Source organism: Perognathus longimembris, chromosome 22 (assembly GCF_023159225.1).
Source record: "Perognathus longimembris pacificus isolate PPM17 chromosome 22, ASM2315922v1, whole genome shotgun sequence".
NCBI classification, from domain to species: domain Eukaryota; kingdom Metazoa; phylum Chordata; class Mammalia; order Rodentia; family Heteromyidae; genus Perognathus; species Perognathus longimembris.
The window spans coordinates 3480236-3497391 of NC_063182.1; the positions used below are offsets into that span (position 1 = coordinate 3480236).

Here is a 17156-nt window from a genome sequence, read left to right on the forward strand (position 1 = left end):
GAGTGAGTTTGTATGTTACATATGTATAAACAAGGTTTATATACATATTTCTTTAATTCTCATAACAATTTGATGAGATACACATTATTATTTTTATTACTATTTTGCCAGTCCTGTGGCTTGGACTCAGGGCCTGAGCACTGTCCCTGGCTTCTTTTTGTTCAAGGCTAGCACTCTACCACTTGAGCCACAGCGCCACTTCTGGCCTTTTCTATATATGTGGTGCTGAGGAATCGAATCCAGGGCTTCATATATGCTGGGCAAGCACTCTACATTAGTTATAAGAGCTGGAGAGGATGAGATTCTTTCATTCATTCAAAGCATATTTATGCAGGGTACTGGTGGGTTATGACTGTAATTTAGCTACTCAGGAGGCTGAGATCTGAGGATTTTTTATTAAAAACCAACCAGAGCAGAAAAGTCCATAAGACTCTTATTTCCAACTACCCCCCCCCCCAAAAAAAAGCATCAAAGTGGAGCTGGGGTTCAAGTGCACAAAAACGAAGGGACAGCACCTACGCCCTGAGTTTAAGACCAGAACCAACACACACACACACACACACACAAACACACACACACACACCATATTCATAAAGCAGCCACCAGGTGCTGGACCACTGCTACACAGTCTTTGATGTCATAAATCTTGAGGTCATAAATCAGCCACTCAATTTAGTAGGATAAATTTTCAAAGGGCAAGCAACGACGAGTTACTTCAGGGTTTATCTAAGAGACATTTAACCCAGACTTGGTGTATCAAGAAATAATTTCTAACTTGCTAGTGATTAAAGGAAGAAGGTTGGAAAATGAGAGAGTAATTTAGATGTGTAAAAGCCCAAGAGTCAGGAAAGCCAGTGGTAGTCTCCTGAGAGCCTAAGGTCTCTTCTTTCATCTAGCCTTTTTTCTTTTTTGTCGTTCACGGGGCTTGAACTCAGTCAGCATCTGGGCTCTGTCCCTGAGCTCTTTTGCTCAAGGCTGGCACTCTACCAGTTTGAGTCACAGTTCCACTTCTGGTTTTCTGGTGGTTAATTGGAGATGAGAGTCTTACAGACTTTCCTGCCTCAGCTGGCTTCCAACTGTGCTCCTCAGATCTCAGCCTCCTGAGTATGAAGGATTACAGGTGTGAGCCGCCAGCGCCTGGCCCATCTAGCCAATTTTTGACAAATGTGTATCATTCATTGAATGTGAATCACACATTGAATTAAGTCATCACTAAATTAATAAATTCATATATCAAAATAAACTGCTAAAAATGTAAAGAAGCCAGGAGCTGGTGGCTCACGCCTGTCATCCTAGCTACTCAGGAGGCTGAGATCGTAGGATCACGGTTCAAAGCCAACCGGAGCAGAAAACTCTGTGAGACTCTTATCTCCAATTAACCACCAGAAGACAGGAAGTGGCCGCTGTGGCTCAGGTGGTAGAGCGCTAGCCAAAGCTGAAGCGCTCAGGGACAGCGCTCAGGCCCAGAGTTAAGACCAAAAAAAAGAAAGTAAATTTTTATTTACTTTATTAGCTTTTTTTTGGTAGACATACTTCTGAGTCAATTGGGTTAAATGCACGTAAATAATCAAGCCACAAGGACTAGAAAACCTCTTAGGACTGGAGGTGTGGCTCAAGTGGTAGAGTCCCCCTTGGCAATGAAAGCCTTGAGTTCAAACCCTTGTATTCAAAGCAACATTCTTCAATTAGCATGTTCAAAGGACCCCTCCCCTCCTTTTTTTTTTTTTTTTTTTTTAATGAGGGTAATGATCAACTACATTTGCACCGTCCAGCAGGACGGTGACAGCTCCACGGCCAGAATAATATTCCATTTTATGTCATGTTAATGAGCACACTAAAATTGCTACAGGTAGCCGGAGACTACTACCAAGTACAGCTTCGTCCCGGAGGGAGGGACTGCCGTCTACACCGGCCACCGCGGTGATGGGGGGGCAGGCGGGTTTCCATTCCCTCCACACCAAGGCAGAGGGAGTGCTACTAAGGGGTTACTAAGTACCCAGGGCCTCCCGGTCGAACTCCAGTGACAGTCGCTAGGACCGGTGCGCAGCAGCAAGCACCCGAGTCCCAGGGTGGCAACCCACCTCGCGCGTCAAGTCACCCTCCGAGGCCCGGCTCCACGTGGGGACCAGGCTCCGGTCCGCGGCCCCGCCTCCTCCCTCCGGGGCGCGCGCGCGCCGGCCGCCTTCCGCGTTCCCGAACGGCCTCACGGGCTCTGTAGTTCGGCGCGCGGTGACGTCACGGCAGCGCCGGGCCGGGGGGGGGTGGGAAGCAGTCGATTTCCGGCGTCCCGTGCTTTCTGGGAATTGTAGTCCACCTACGTGGACTACACACTGTGGACTCGGGTTTTCTCTCGACCTCCGGGAACTACACTTCCCGGCGGGCCTCGCGGCGCATCCGGGGCTGTTGCGTCAGCGGCTGGGGAGCGTGTGCTCGGGCAGCCGCGGAGGCCAGGCTGTCCCTCGCGGGAGGGGAGGGTGTGTAGCCCCTGCTGGAGCGCGCAGGGAGTGGGGTGTGTGTGTGTGGGGGGGAAAGGATTGCTGGAGTCCCCGTCCGGGACTTCAGGGTGTGCTGCACGGCGCCATGGCGGTGAGTGAGTCCGTGTGCTCGGCATCTTCTGGTCGGGGAAAAGGCCTCGTTCTGGAGGACCGGCCTTTCCCCTCCGCGCCGGGGCCGGGGGCCGGGGGCCGGGGGGTCCCGGGGAGTTACCTGCCCGGCTGCCCGGCGGGTGATGGCTCGTATTCATTTATTTTCTAAAGCTTTTCACACTCAAGCAAGCCCTCTCCCCTCTCTCCCTCTCTCCTTTCTCCCCCTTTCCCTCCCCCCCCCACCCCGCCCCCATCTCTCACTCTCTTCCCCTCGTCCCTTGCACGCTCGATGGCTTCCCGGGGAAAGCTCATCTCATGGATTCTCCTGCCCAGCCAGGCTGGCTTCGAACCGGAGATTCCCCCAGACCTCAGTCTCCGGAATAGCAGCTGCTAGGTTACAGGCGTGAGCCACTCTCTCCCTCCCTCCCTCCCTCACTGGTGCTGCTGGGCTTGGGGTATGCTGCTAGCATCCAGTGGGTGGAAGCTAGGCTTGCTGCAAGCGTTCTGCAGTAAACTGGACAGTCCCCGGCAACAAGTTCTTGGCACACACGTTAGTAGTGGCCAAGTTTAGGAATATGTTAATATTATGTATTTTTTTTTCTTTTGACCTTAACGTTCATTGTTTTCTTTTTGAGACCGGGACTCACACTTGGTACTTGATGCTTTTGCTCATTGGCTAGCACTCTACCAACGGAGCCACATCTCCAATCCCATTACTTTCGTGTGTATGTGCCCGGGCGTACTTGTACTGGGTCTTGAGTTCAAGACCTTTTGCTCTCTCTAGGCTTTTTTCTCTCAGCTCTGGCCCTATGCCCCTTGGGCCTCACTTCCACTTCTGACATTTTCTCGAATAATCAGAAATCAGTCTGTGGATTTGTGTGTCCAGGGAGCTTCAAGCCAAGAACATCAGGTCTCAGCCTCGTAAGATTTCAGTAGCCCCTAAAGTTGATTACTAGAACTCTCTAGGATGTGTTAAGACCACTATGCCAGAACCCAGTGACATAGCTCCAGTCCAACTGAATTTTCCTGGAAACCTGGAAGAGTGTACTTAACTGTTCTGTTACCGAGGAAGAAATGTGAGGAGCTTATGTTTCATAGGCAGCCCATTGTCTCTTCCATCGTTAGTTTTATGTCAAAATAACAATTCTGTATATTATGATTGAAGGTAGAGTTTAATGTATATTAGAAAGACTGCAAGGTTTATATGAAGCTGATTTGTAGCAGGAATGGAAAGGAATAAACATCGTGGAGCTTATTCTTTCTTTCCTGGAAAAGGAAATACTTTATGTAACTACTTAGTTTCATGGAAACCAAGTCTAAATTTCTTAGCACTGTGATTGAAATATATAATCCATTTCCTAGTCCCTGTTATTTCTTTATAGCTACAGGTATAAAAGACCAGTAATGTGCTCTTTCTGTTTTTAAAAAGTCTTCAAATATTTAACACATACTTATCAAGGGCTCTATATAAGGTGGACATTGAGAATGTAATGAGAAGCAAGACAGGATTCCTACCATGAACAAACATCCTGTGTTGGTGGAAACCTTGACAGCACTGTGTGACTAGTGCTATTGGAGGAGAAATACTGATAGCTAGGAACAAATTAAGCGGATTGTCTTGACTCTTGAGGAGTCAAGGCAGATAATTAGCTAAGACCCAGAGGCTGAGTTAGACAGGCAAACAGACTGGTAGAATGTGAGGGCAGATTGAAACCTTGGACAGAGTTTTAGAGGAGGGAGAGGAAACATAGAATATTGGCACTTTGGTCAGAAGGCAGACAGTTGAACAGGCCTAGGGAGGCAGTGGGGGAGGGAGATGGGTGGAGAGGAAAGGGGAGTGACCTAGCAGAGATGGGGGAAGAAGGACCTCGAATGCCAGGCTGATGAGTATGCATCTTATTCAAGGAGCAGTTGTTATCTTTTTTTGTTTTTTGCTGCACCTGGGGCTTGAACTAAGGGTTAGGGGTGCTGTCACTGAGTTTCTGTGTGTTCAAGGCTAGTGCTCTTCCACTTGAGCCACAGTGCCACTATGGCATTTTGAGTAGTTTATTGGAGCTAAGAGTCTCACGGACTTTCCTATCAGGGCTGGTTTTGAACTGCAGTCCTCAGATCTCAGCCTTCTGAGTAGCTAGGATTATAGGCATGAGCCACCAGTGTCTGGCCAGTTGGTATCTTTTGAAGGAGGATCATATAGTCAGATTTGAGCTATGGTTTGGTTTCTACAAGTAGCAATTATAACCTGGTCAGGCTTTATAAAAAGAAAATAATTGTTGCTTATTGTTTATTTGCCTTTGTGTGTGTGTGTGTGTGTGTTTGTGTGTGTGTGTGGTGTGTTTGTGCTGGTAATGGGACTTGAACTCATGGCCTAGGTGATGTCCCTTACCTTTTTTGCCCAAAGCTATAGAGCTTTACCACTTGAGCCACAGCTCTGCTTCCTGGGTTTTTTGTTTGTGATGATTAATTGGAGATAAAAGTCTCTTTAGTAGCTAAGATTAGAGGTGGGGCCACGTGCTTGAACTGAGTTAGCCTCTTGAGTGTTGGGATTATAGCAGTGTACCACCAGTGAGTGGACAGGTTGTCCCATGCTATTTCTTGCCTTTTTTTTTTTTAGCATACATTAGCTATTCAAAGATGGATTTTACTGTGACATTTCCACACATGTACAATGTGTTCCTCCCCCCATCACTTCCTTTAACCCCTTATACCCCTTTATAGTACAGTTTCAATATGTTTCTTTGTTCCCTATTTGTGCTTGCTGACAATCTATTTCAACCATATTCGTCCTCTTTAAATTAATTTTTTAAACTGATATATAAAATCATAAAAAGCCGGGCTGTGGTGGCTAACAACTGTGATCCTAGTGCCTGAGATCTGAGGATCCCAATTCAAAGCCAGCCTGGGTGGTAAAGTCTGTGAGACTCTTACCTTCAATTATCCACCAGAAAACCGGAAATGAAGCTGTGGTTAAAGTGGTGGAGCACCAGCTTTGAACATAAGAGCTCAGGGACAGCGCCCAGGCCCAGAGTTCAAGCCCCTTAACCAACCAAAAAAAAGAAAGAAAATCATGAAAAATGTCATACTAATTGGGTCCCATGTGATGTGTATGTTGTGGTCAGGTTAAACATATTTGTGTCCTCTAGCAATAGTACACAATGGCTACTTGTAGTGTCCTACTCCACAATAGTAGCACTCAAGAAATCCTTATAAATCCTGCTCATCTGCAGCCAGTTACCATGAACCTCCCTTCCCTACCACTTCCTCCTTGCTGTCCTCCCCGGCCTTTGGTAGCTACCATTCTGCTCTCAGCTTCTCCGAACTTTCATAATCAAGCTTCATTCTTGTTCATTTACATTTCAAATTAACCATGGAATCATTGATTGGTAGTCAGCAGCTCAGTTCTACATGAACCAAGTTTATTTTTTCTTCTTCTTTTTTTTTTTTAAGCAAGCCTATGGAAGTATAGAGTGGATTAGTCTATCTATCCTTTTTGTGTTCAATAGGAGAGAAAAGGAACAGCCAAGGTAGACTTTTTGAAGAAGATTGAGAAAGAAATCCAACAGAAATGGGAAACCGAGAAGGTGTTTGAGGCCAATGCGTCTGACTTGGAGCGGCAGACGAAGTGAGTAGTTGTGCAGCAGTTCTGTATATTAAATTGCTCTGTGGGACAGGTAAGTCAGAAAGCGTGTGGAATGTGACATAGGCATATTTAACATCTGTAACATCAGGTGAGTACCTACCTGATGTTGTAAATCAGCTGGTTGGGGTCCTTTCGCTTTACCCAGATAGAAATCATGGGTAGGTGAAGAGAAGTCCTCCGGTCATTCTCGGGACTTGTGTGTGCTGGTACGGAGAGGATGACAGCGGGCAGCAGCAGTCAGCCCTGGTTCTTTGTCTTGTGAGGTTTGGTCCTCGAGGCCGGGCCCTGACAGCTAAGGCAGGCAGGAACCCAGGGCTCAGCTCCAGCAGTGGGCAGGCTCTTCCTGCCAGCCAGGGCTCTAAGCCACAGGTCGTGTGGGGGAGGCTCTGCCAGTTGGGAGTCTTAAGTGTCACAGGTTGCCATGGGCAGCCAGTATTTCCTGCTGCTGCTGCTGCTGCTGCTGCTGCTGGCTGTTGCTGGCTTCTGCCGGCCGCTCCCTCTTTCCACCAGTTTTTCCCAGGCTGCTTGGCTTGTCAGCTGCCCTTCCGTCATCAGGGCTCCCTCCCTGCCACTTCTCCTCTGCTTTGTGTAACCAGCCCCGCAGAGGTGGGTAAGGAAGGCTGCTCGACTGGATGTTGATCCTCCTATTGGCACTTTTGCATAGCTGAGATGATAGTGGACCTTGCTGCCCAGCTGTTCATTGATTGGGATGGGGGTTCATTGATTTTTTTTTTTTGGCCTGGGCTGGCTTCAGGCCACGCTCTTCCCAATCTCTACATCCTGAGTAGTTGGGGTGACAGCTGTGAGCCTTCACACTGTTGTTGTTTTTTTAAGTACTGAGCTTTGAACTCAGACTTTCAGGTAGGTGCTCTACTTTGGAGCACACCTCCAGCTCTGTTTGGCACTGGTTGTTTTTTGGGTAGTATCTTGCTTCCCACCCTCTGTACAGGTACACCCTGAGTGTACCTGGACCTCCCTCCTCCTGTGTATGCTTCCCATGAATCTAGGATGACAGGCCCAGGTCAAGAAGGGCCTCATGAACTTTTCTTTTGCTTAGGCTGTCATCAAACTGTGATCTTCTTTATCCCAGCTTCTGAAGTAGCTAGGGGTAAAGTAGGGGTAAAGGCTTGAGTCATTAGCATATCTCCCCCCCACACACTTTTTAAGAGAGAAATTGGTATAATACAAAGATGTTGAGGTTCTACTTTAGACTGTAATTTGAAGCTTCTGTTTGGTTTCGAATTCTGGTCAGCATTAAGGTAATTTATGAACTGAAAAAGCGGCTTTGTTCTGTGAAGGACAGTGAACTGTGGTTGTATGCTAAGATGTTGAAGAAACTTAGTAACATGTTGAGGGAGGAAAACAAATTTTGTCTTTATAAAACACACCATGTTTATGTAAAATTCACAGATAAGCAAGACTTAATGATAGACTGCTAAAGGGCTTAGACATTTACAGACTGTCCAAAAGGAAGGGAATGACGAAGGCCTGTGTCGTCAGTGTGTTGGTTATTTCTGGAGGGAGACTGGAGAGGGAGGAGGGGCCACCTGGAGCTTCCGTGAGTTCACGACTTGGAGTGTGCACTGATAAGCGCTCACTCTATTGTGCTGTATAATATTTCAACAGAAAAAAAGAGTCTAGGAGCACCAGTGCCCCACGCCTATAATCCTAGCTACTCAGGAGGCTGAAACCCAGAGGACTGAGGTTCAAAGCCAACCTGAATCAAAAAGTCTGTGAGACTCCCATTTCCAGTTAACCAGCAAAATGCCAGACTGGAGTCATGGCTCAAATGGTAGATTCCTGTTTGTGAGCAAGCAAGCCAAGGAAGGCTGGCTTCAAACCACAATCCTCAGATCTTATCCTCCTGAATAGCTAGGAATATAGGTGTGAGCTACTGGTACCTAGCTAGTTGTTCATTTCTTAATAGTGATCTATACATGTATAATATTTTTTCTAAGTCAGTTAAGTTTCAGGGCTGGGGATATGCCTAGTGGCAAGAGTGCTTGCCTCCTATACATGAGGCCCTGGGTTCAATTCCCCAGCACCATATATACAGAAAATGGCCAGAGGGGGCGCTGTGGCTCAAGTGGCAGAGTGCTAGCCTTGAGCAAAAAGAGGCCAGGGACAGTGCTCAGGCCCTGAGTCCAAGCCCCAGGACTGGCAAAAAAAAAAAAAAAAAAAAAACCAAAAAACCAAAGTTAAGTTTCAGTTTTTAGAGAGATTTTAATTTCTGGATATTTTAAATTTACTTTTAAATATCTTCTACATAGCTAAAAATTAACCAAGTAACTTAAATCAAGGATTTTCTGTAGCTTCTCTCCTCCATTGTAAAAGGAATTTATCATTTTCTTGTCTCTCTCTTCCTTTTCATGTGCTTGTTTTTGCAGCAAGGGCAAGTTCTTTGTAACCTTTCCATTTCCATATATGAATGGACGTCTACATTTGGGTCATACGTTTTCCTTATCCAAGTGTGAGGTAAAGTTTTTTCTGCTTTTAATAGAATGGGATGGTGGATCTTTAGTAAATATCGTTTTGAAGAAGATAGTATATATAGAATTTTTTTTCCTACTTAAAATTCCTTAATTTTAAGCATACTTTTTTTTTCATCAATCATGGAGCTTGAATTCAGTGCCTATCAGTGCGCTATCCCTGAGCTCTTTTGCTCAAGGATAGCACTCTACCACTTTGAGCCACAGTGCCACTTCCTTAAGCATAATTTTTATATTTACTTTAGTTTTTATACTTAATTTTCTTGTGTGTCTATAGTTCTGTAGGGTTCTGGTCCTGTATGCATATTTTTTTTTATTTTTATTTTATTTTTGGCCAGTCCTGGGCCTTGGACTCAGGGCCTGAGCACTGTCCCTGGCTTCTTCCCGCTCAAAGCTAGCACTCTGCCACTTGAGCCACAGCGCCGCTTCTGGCCGTTTTCTGTATATGTGGTGCTGGGGAATCGAACCTAGGGCCTCGTGTATCCGAGGCAGGCACTCTTGCCACTAGGCTATATCCCCAGCCCCTGTATGCATATTGAAAGTTCCAAGGTTGGTTAAAAAATGTAACAGTAAAACAATTTGTAATGAATGTAAAATCAAATTGGTGTTCTAAAGGAAGATGTAAAAAAGAAAATGAATGTCCTTTGTATAAGCTAGCATTTGTTGCTCATCCACTGTTTACGTTTGCACTTTGTTCCTTTAGTTTGCAGTAGGGTACCAGAGATTAAAAGGAAAAAGCTGCTTGTTTCCCTTTGGCTTACACTGTACTGGGATGCCAATTAAGGTAAGACAGCTGGTAGGATTGGTTTCCACCCTTTTTTAGCTTAGAACAAATAGTAGTATTCAATTCAAGTTCTTGAAATAAGCTTTTCAGATACTGCCCTATTAAAACATTTTCTGAAATGAATTTATTAGAGTCAAGATGACATAAAAAAAAGCTATTTGAAATAATTACCCAAAAGGCACAGTTAGCTGGGTGTGGTAGTGTGTGTCTGTAATCTCATCTCTGGAGTCTTAGGTAGGAGGGCAGCCATTCACCTCCACTCTACCCTGCATAGCAAGCTCCCTGTCAGCCTGGGAAATGCTGTTTGGAAGGGACAGAAGAGGAAAACGGAAAGTCCTGGGTTCGATTCCCCAGTACCACATAAACAGAAAAGGCTGGAAGGGGCTGTGTGGCTCACATGGTAGAGCGCCGGCCTTGAGCACAGAGAGGCTCAGGGACAGTGCCCGGGCCCTGAGTTCAAGTTCCAGGACCGGCATATACATAAATAGACAAGTGGTAAATCTTTTGCTGTATCAAAAAACACATAATGAATTTACTAATACCCTGCAGATTTCATTCCAAAGATGGCATTCAACACATTGTGGATTTTATTTGTTTGTTTATTTGCTTTTTTCCTCTTAAGTAGTTTTGGGGTTTGAACTCAAGGACTTTTGCTTGCTAGGAAGGCACTGTACCATTTGAGCCACTCCTCCAACCCTTTTGCTTTAAGTAATTTCCAAATCAGGTCTCTCACTTTTTGCCTGGGTCAACCTCAGACCATGTTCCTCCTGCCTATGCCTCGTGTATAGCTGGGGTTACAAGTGTGCGCTGTCTCATCAGCTTAATTATTGAGATGGTCACACTGTTTGCCTATGTTGGCCTGAAACAGCTTCTTCTGATCTCCACCCCATGAGTAGCTGGGATTATAGGCAGGAACCGCTATGCTTAGCCTCATCAAAGACATTGCATTGGATAGATCTTTGTGTTTCTGCTGCCAAGCGTATTGTATGTTACCTTGAGTACTCTGGGATGTGAACAGGTGATGGCTGAATCAATGAGGTAAAATACTACTTTGTAAATTAGTGAATTTTGACAGGTAAGATGTGTATTATTGTGTTTTCTATAATATTCTATGCATGTCTAGATATTGCAGTTATTCCACTTTACCTAGTCTTAGAAATAAAAAACTCAAATTATGTCCTTGAGTTTTGAACTTCGCTCTCTAATGTTATAGGCATGTGCCGATAAGTTGAAAAGAGAAATCGAACTGTATGGGTGCCCCCCTGATTTTCCAGATGAAGAAGAAGAAGAGGAAGAGATGAGTGTTAAAACAGACGATGTCGTAATTAAGGATAAAGCTAAAGGAAAAAAGGTTTGGTGGTTGTTGATTTTTATTGTGGCTGATAGGTGTGTGCATTTCCAACATTGTCAAAGTAACTGGCACATAGAATGGACTTGGTAGTTTAAAATGAGTGTCACATCCAAATGTTATCTTTCTTCTGTCTTGATTTTTTCTTTCATGTGAGGCAATCTTAGGTTTAAAGAGGAGTTATAAGATAGTAGAGTTCCTTGCAATCTTTGCCCACTTGCCCTAATGTTACAGTTTATCTAAGTATGCTGAAATCCTCAAAACTAAGGAGTCAATATTATACCCCAAAACTACATTTTGATTCTCATTTAAGATCTCAGTCTTGATCATTTTGGCAGCTGGCATATATCAGGGTTTTCTACTGTTAGGATTTCCTTTTTGCCATTTGTAATTGATACATACTTTGATATAGATACTTAGAGGCTATAGAATACCTTGTTTCTTTTAATATTGGCTTACAACCACTCTTACTATAGTGTTCTAATGATGATTTTCAATTTTATTCTTCCTATGTTTATTATCTAGAGTTCGGAAAGAAAAAGTATCTTCCTTTCTTCCTTCCTTCTTTCTTTTCTTTCTCTCCTTTTCTTCCCTCCTTCCCTTCTTTCTTTCTCTTGTTTTCTTTCTTTCTCTTTTCTCTCTTTTTATTTCTTTTTCTCCTTCCTTCTTCCTTCCTCCCTCCCTCCCTCCCTCCCTTCCTTCCTTCCTCTCTTTTCTTCCTTCCCTTTGTCCCTCCCTCCCCCTTTCCTCTTTCTTTTCCTCCCTCCCTTCTTCCCTCCCTCTTCCTCTTTCTTTCTTTAGAAATGGTTTCTTTTTATTATTGTTAAGAAATTATATAAAGGGGTTTCAATTCAACAGTCAGTTTATGAGTATATACATCTTGAACACTGTCACCTCTGTCACTGTTCTCTACCATTTGTCCCAACTCCACCCATCCCCTCAGGTTACCAGCTTCCACTTTCATGTTTGTACATTGAATATTATGACTGTTCTCTCCCACCCTTTTCTCCATTCATCTGCCCTGCTGTCCCTTGACCTCCTCCCACCTTTGACAATACATGTTCTAGCTTCCTGGTATTTCATTGTATTAAACTGTATGTTATCTGTTCAAAGGAATCTTTCCCTGTGCATACCACATTATCTGCATATGACCTTGTACATGTTGCCATGTTTATGATTTAGGTCCAACTTCCACATAAGAGAGAAAATATGTGCTCTTTGTCTCTCTTAAGACTGGCTTATTTCACTCAACATAATTTTAGGAAATAAGCTTCTAATGTCTTCTCTGCCTGTGATTCATTTCATTTGTCTGAGCTTCAGCATCTTTTAAAAAATTGCCTTTCAGTAGTTGTACAAAGGAGTTAAATGGCAGTTACAATGCATCTTGACCAATACTTAAATACTTTTGAGACTATGGGAAGAGTACCTTGTTTCTTTTCTAAAGGTCATTTTCAATTTCCCTTGTTCTTCCTGTGTTGATTATCTAGAATTCTAAAAAATGAGGTGTCCTTTTCTCCCCTATTTGCTTTTTCAGTATTTTTTGTATTAGTATGGAGTTATGGATATTTATTTAATTCTTCAAATAGGGCTTCTTATTGTAGTGCTTGTTATTCCTCAGATTCTAACTTAGGTCACTGGGAATTCTTAGAGTTTGGTACCAAGTCTGTGTGATATTCCTTTGTCTTTTCTTTTTTGTTTTAAAACACTTGCTTAATTTCTAGTATCACAAGGTATTCTAATCCTGTGTGCTTGTGTGTTCCCTGTTTCAGTTTTAGAATGAGTCAGGGCTTAAAAAGCTCCTTGGCCTCTCTTAGAAGCCCTTATACATTTTATTGAAGAATAGTTGTTTATATATGACTTGTACTATTTAGCAGTCAGGAACCTGACTCTTACTATTTATTACATATCTATTTGTTCATCTTTACACTAGTAGTAGTTTCAGAATTCTTAATTTATAGTCCTGGGAGAAACAGTTTTACCAAATACAATACAGTCCAGTTTTGTATGTAATTCTTTTTGTCTCTAGCGTCTCGTCAACATACTTTTCCAAAATTTTTTAGAATTCCTTTAATCAACTCCTTTCTTCCCCGGTCCTTTAGTGTGGTTAGGTCATGTTCTTATAATATAATTAGAAACATTGTGGTCTGCATTCCATCCTTTATTTTCTCCACACCCTGGTTGAGTTACAGACAGCAAAAATTTACCTCGTGCATAGTTCTGTGGGTCTGAGAAATGGTAGAGTTACGCTCAAAATTTCCTATGTTTCGTTTTTAATTATTATCTTTAACTGTGACATTTGGTTTGTCTTTGTAATATTGGTAAGTATTGGAAAAGGAGGAAGCTCTTGCTAGTAGTTTTTAGCTACAGTGAAATTGACATGTGTGGAATGAAAAGGAAGAAACTGAAATTTGGTTCTGAAGTCTTGTTTTACTACTGGTAGTTCTTTGTGGCTCCATCTATTTAGTTACCATTAGAAAATCCATTTTTTATTAGTTTACAATAGTTATGCAGAGGGGTGTTTCATTTTTCCATACATGCTTACAATATATTCCAATCAATCACTATCCTTTTCCTACTTCTTTTCCCAAAACAATTTCAACAGGTTTCTTTGTTCCAGTTTTGTAGACAGACTAGTACAACTAACTCCTTTACTGATCTCATGTATCAACAGCAATATTTGAGAATTGAAAATACTACAATTGGGATTATTCACTTAAAATTGTTGTGGTCCTGGAATGCTAAGCATTTGTTGGCTGTTCTTTGATGGAGGTTGTTTTTGTCTGCTGTTTTCAGAGCAAAGCTGCTGCTAAAGCTGGGTCTTCCAAGTATCAGTGGGACATAATGAAATCTCTTGGACTGTCTGATGAAGAGATAGTAAAATTTTCTGAAGCAGAACATTGGCTGGAATATTTCCCACCACTGGCTATTCAGGACCTGAAAAAAATAGGTTTAAAGGTATACCATCACCTCAGGGTTACAGAAAATGTGATGAAAGCATTTATATTTGTGTGGTTTCAACAGATATGGACCAACTCTTAAATTTGGAATAATATACTGTACCTGGATGCCACTGGAGAATTGTGCTGTTCGTGTCAGAGTAGCCCCTAGTGGGACTATGGGAGCAGAGGGCATTCTAGTATTTGTCTCACTGCAGTGTATATTGACATATTGACACTTAGTAGAAAAGGGTTAAATTCAAAGACTATGAAGAACCTGATGGTTGTTGATTTAAATATTTAGGAATATGTGAAGTTATTATTCTTTTTAATTTATTAGAATTCCTATATGTTTGTTAATAAGTAAATGCTTATAAACATCAATTAAACACAGATTTTTGTAATGATTGACAGTTTTTACAAAGTGGATTGTGACTATTTTCTTTTTTTTTGGCCAGTCCTGGGCCTTGGACTCAGGGCCTAAGCACTGTCCCTGGCTTCTTCCCGCTCAAGGCTAGCACTCTGCCACTTGAGCCACAGCGCCACTTCTGGCCGTTTTCTGTATATGTGGTGCTGGGGAATCGAACCTAGGGCCTCGGGTATACCGAGGCAGGCACTCTTGCCACTAGGCTATATCCCCAGCCCCGACTATTTTCTTTATGTGTTTTTTTTCTTTTTGTCAGTCATGGGATTTGAGCTCAGGGCCTGGGCAGTGCCCCTGAGCTTCTTTTGCTCAAGGCTAGCACTCTACCACTTGAACCACAGAGCCACTTCCAGCTTTTCCTGTTTACATATTACTGAGGAATTTGAACCCAGGGCTTCATGCATGCTAGGCAAGCGCTCTACCACTAAGGCACATTCCCAGCCCTGTTTCTGAGCTTTTTTTACTCAAGATTAATGATCTCTCACTTTGAACCATAGCTCCACTTCTGGTTTTTTAGCGGTTAATTCAAAATAAGAGTCTTTTTTTTTTTTTTTTTTTTTTTTTTTGGCCAGTCCTGGGCCTTGGACTAAGGGCCTAAGCACTGTCCCTGGCTTCTTCCAGCTCAAGGCTAGCACTCTGCCACTTGAGCCACAGCACCGCTTCTGGCCGTTTTCTGTATATGTGGTGCTGGGGAATCGAACCTAGGGCCTCGTGTATCCGAGGCAGGCACTCTTGCCACTAGGCTATATCCCCAGCCCCAAAATAAGAGTCTTAAAGGACTTCTCTCCCTGGCTGGCTTTGAACTGAGATCTGCAGGGCTGGGAATATGGCCTAGTGGTAAAGTGCTCACCTCGCATGTATGAAGCCCTGGGTTTGATTCCTCAGCACCACATATATAGAAAAAGCCAGAAGTGGCACTGTGGCTCAAGAGGTAGAGTGCTAGCCTTCAGCAAAAAGAGGCCAGGGACAGTGCTCAGGCCCTGAGTTCAGGCCCCAGGACTGGCAAAAAAACAACAACAAAACAAAACAAGCTGAGATCTTCAGATCTCAGTCTCCTGAGTACTTAGGATTACAGGTGTGAGCCACCACCTACCCACTCTTCAATTTTTTTTTTTTTTAAACAGTTAAAAGTTATTCTCAGGGGCTGGGGATATGGCCTAGTGGCAAGAGTGCTTGCCTCGTATACATGAGGCCCTGGGTTCAATTCCCCAGCACCACATATACAGAAAATGGCCAGAAGTGGCGCTGTGGCTCAAGTGGCAGAGTGCTAGCCTTGAGCAGGAAGAAGGCAGGGATGGTGCTCAGGCCCTGAGTCCAAGGCCCAGGACTGGCCAAAAAAAAAAAAAAAAAAGTTATTCTCAGTTGGGGAATAAAGAAGGGTAAAGCCAAGAGCTGGTGGTTCACACCTGTAATCCTAGCTACTCAAGAGGCTGAGATCTGAGGAATAGGATTCAAAGGCAGCCCGGGCAGAAAAGTCCCTGTGAGACTCTTACCTGTGACTCAAAGTGGTAGCGCTCTTAATCTTGAGCAAAGAAGCTCAGGGACAGGGCTCAGGCCCTAGGTTCAATCCCCATAACTGGAAAAAACAAACAAATAAACAAACATAAAGAGTAAACAGTTGATTCATCAGGTTTCTTATGATAATTTTGTTTATTTTTCAAAAGTTGCCATTTCCTCTCTCATTCTGCAGGTAGACTGGCGGCGTTCCTTCGTCACCACTGACGTTAACCCTTACTTTGATTCATTTGTCAGGTGGCAATTTTTAACACTACGAGAAAGAAAGAAAATTAAATTTGGGAAGCGGTAAGTTTGTTGTCGAAGTAATACAAAGTAGAAGTTAAACAATTCCTCCTTTGTAATTCAGTATTCGTAGCCTATGTTTCCTTTATAATTCAATATTCATAGCCTTTCTCTTTTTCTTTCTTTCTTTCTTTCTTGTTTTTTTTTTTTTTTTTGGTGCCAGTTCAGAGGCTTAGACTCAGGGCCTATGTGCTGTCTATCCCTGAGCATTTTTGCTCAAGGCTAGTGCTGTACTTGTCACAGCTTTATTTCCAGCTTTTTTGCTGGTTAGTTGGAGCTTAGAGTATGACAGACTTTCCTGCCCAGGCTGGCTTCAAACTGGGATCTTCAGATCTTAGTCTACCGAGTAGCCAGAACTACAGGAATGAACCTCTGATGCCTTGCTCTTTTTTTTTTTTTTTTCCCTTTTACCCTTTGTTTTTTCTATCAGTGTCTCTTTTGGTTTGGTACTGAGATTGAGCCTGTTCTTTGCATATGCAGGCCAGTGCTTTAGTACTGACCTGTATCCCCACTCTCTTGTTAATGTCTTTATTTCTCTGAGTATCTGTGTGTAATAGAGTATGCCTGTATTTCCAGCTACTTGGTAGGCAGAGGTGGGAGGATTGAGGTCTGAGATGGAACTGGGCAAGACTCTAGACCCTATTTGAAAACTAAAAGTAGAGGGACCAAGAGTACAGATCAAGATTCATTGTACTTATAACCTGACTTCTGGTATTGAAAGCTCTTAAAAAATATAAAATATAAAAAAGGACTGGGAGTATAGCTTAAGTGGTAGAGTGCTTTCCTATCAATTCCCAGTACCACCAAAAACCAAGTTTTTGTTTCTCTGAGCTCCCTTGTATTTGTGACAACCAGAATCCTACAGAATGAAATCTGTGTGAAAGGAAATCTGGACAAGCAGAAAAATAATCATTGTGTGTTTATACTTCTGTTCCCTAAAGTGTAAACAATTACGAATTCTTGCTTGTTTATGTAAATTAAAGCTACTTGCAGCATATAAATGAAATTATGTTTTACCATGTTTTGATTCATGTCACAAAACCAATATTCATATTTTTTTATGATATTACCTTGGATAAAGGTAAAGATTTCTCATCAGTAATGAAGTTGACAGAACTTCTCACAAGTATAAATAATAGAAGTAGATACTTGC

General features: G+C 42.9%; 1 protein-coding gene across 1 annotated transcript in view; it reads left to right on the forward strand.

The window, feature by feature from the left end:
- Nucleotides 1-2510: 2510 nt before the first annotated feature.
- Lars1 (leucyl-tRNA synthetase 1) overlaps nucleotides 2511-17156 on the forward strand; it is a 53515-nt gene continuing 38869 nt past the window's right edge. The window contains exons 1-7 of the mRNA XM_048331550.1: nucleotides 2511-2586; nucleotides 6086-6204; nucleotides 8610-8697; nucleotides 9415-9495; nucleotides 10709-10846; nucleotides 13637-13798; nucleotides 15894-16006. Coding sequence (XP_048187507.1) covers nucleotides 2581-2586; nucleotides 6086-6204; nucleotides 8610-8697; nucleotides 9415-9495; nucleotides 10709-10846; nucleotides 13637-13798; nucleotides 15894-16006 — 707 coding nt within the window. The 5' untranslated portion in view covers nucleotides 2511-2580. The remainder of the gene's footprint in view (nucleotides 2587-6085; nucleotides 6205-8609; nucleotides 8698-9414; nucleotides 9496-10708; nucleotides 10847-13636; nucleotides 13799-15893; nucleotides 16007-17156) is intronic.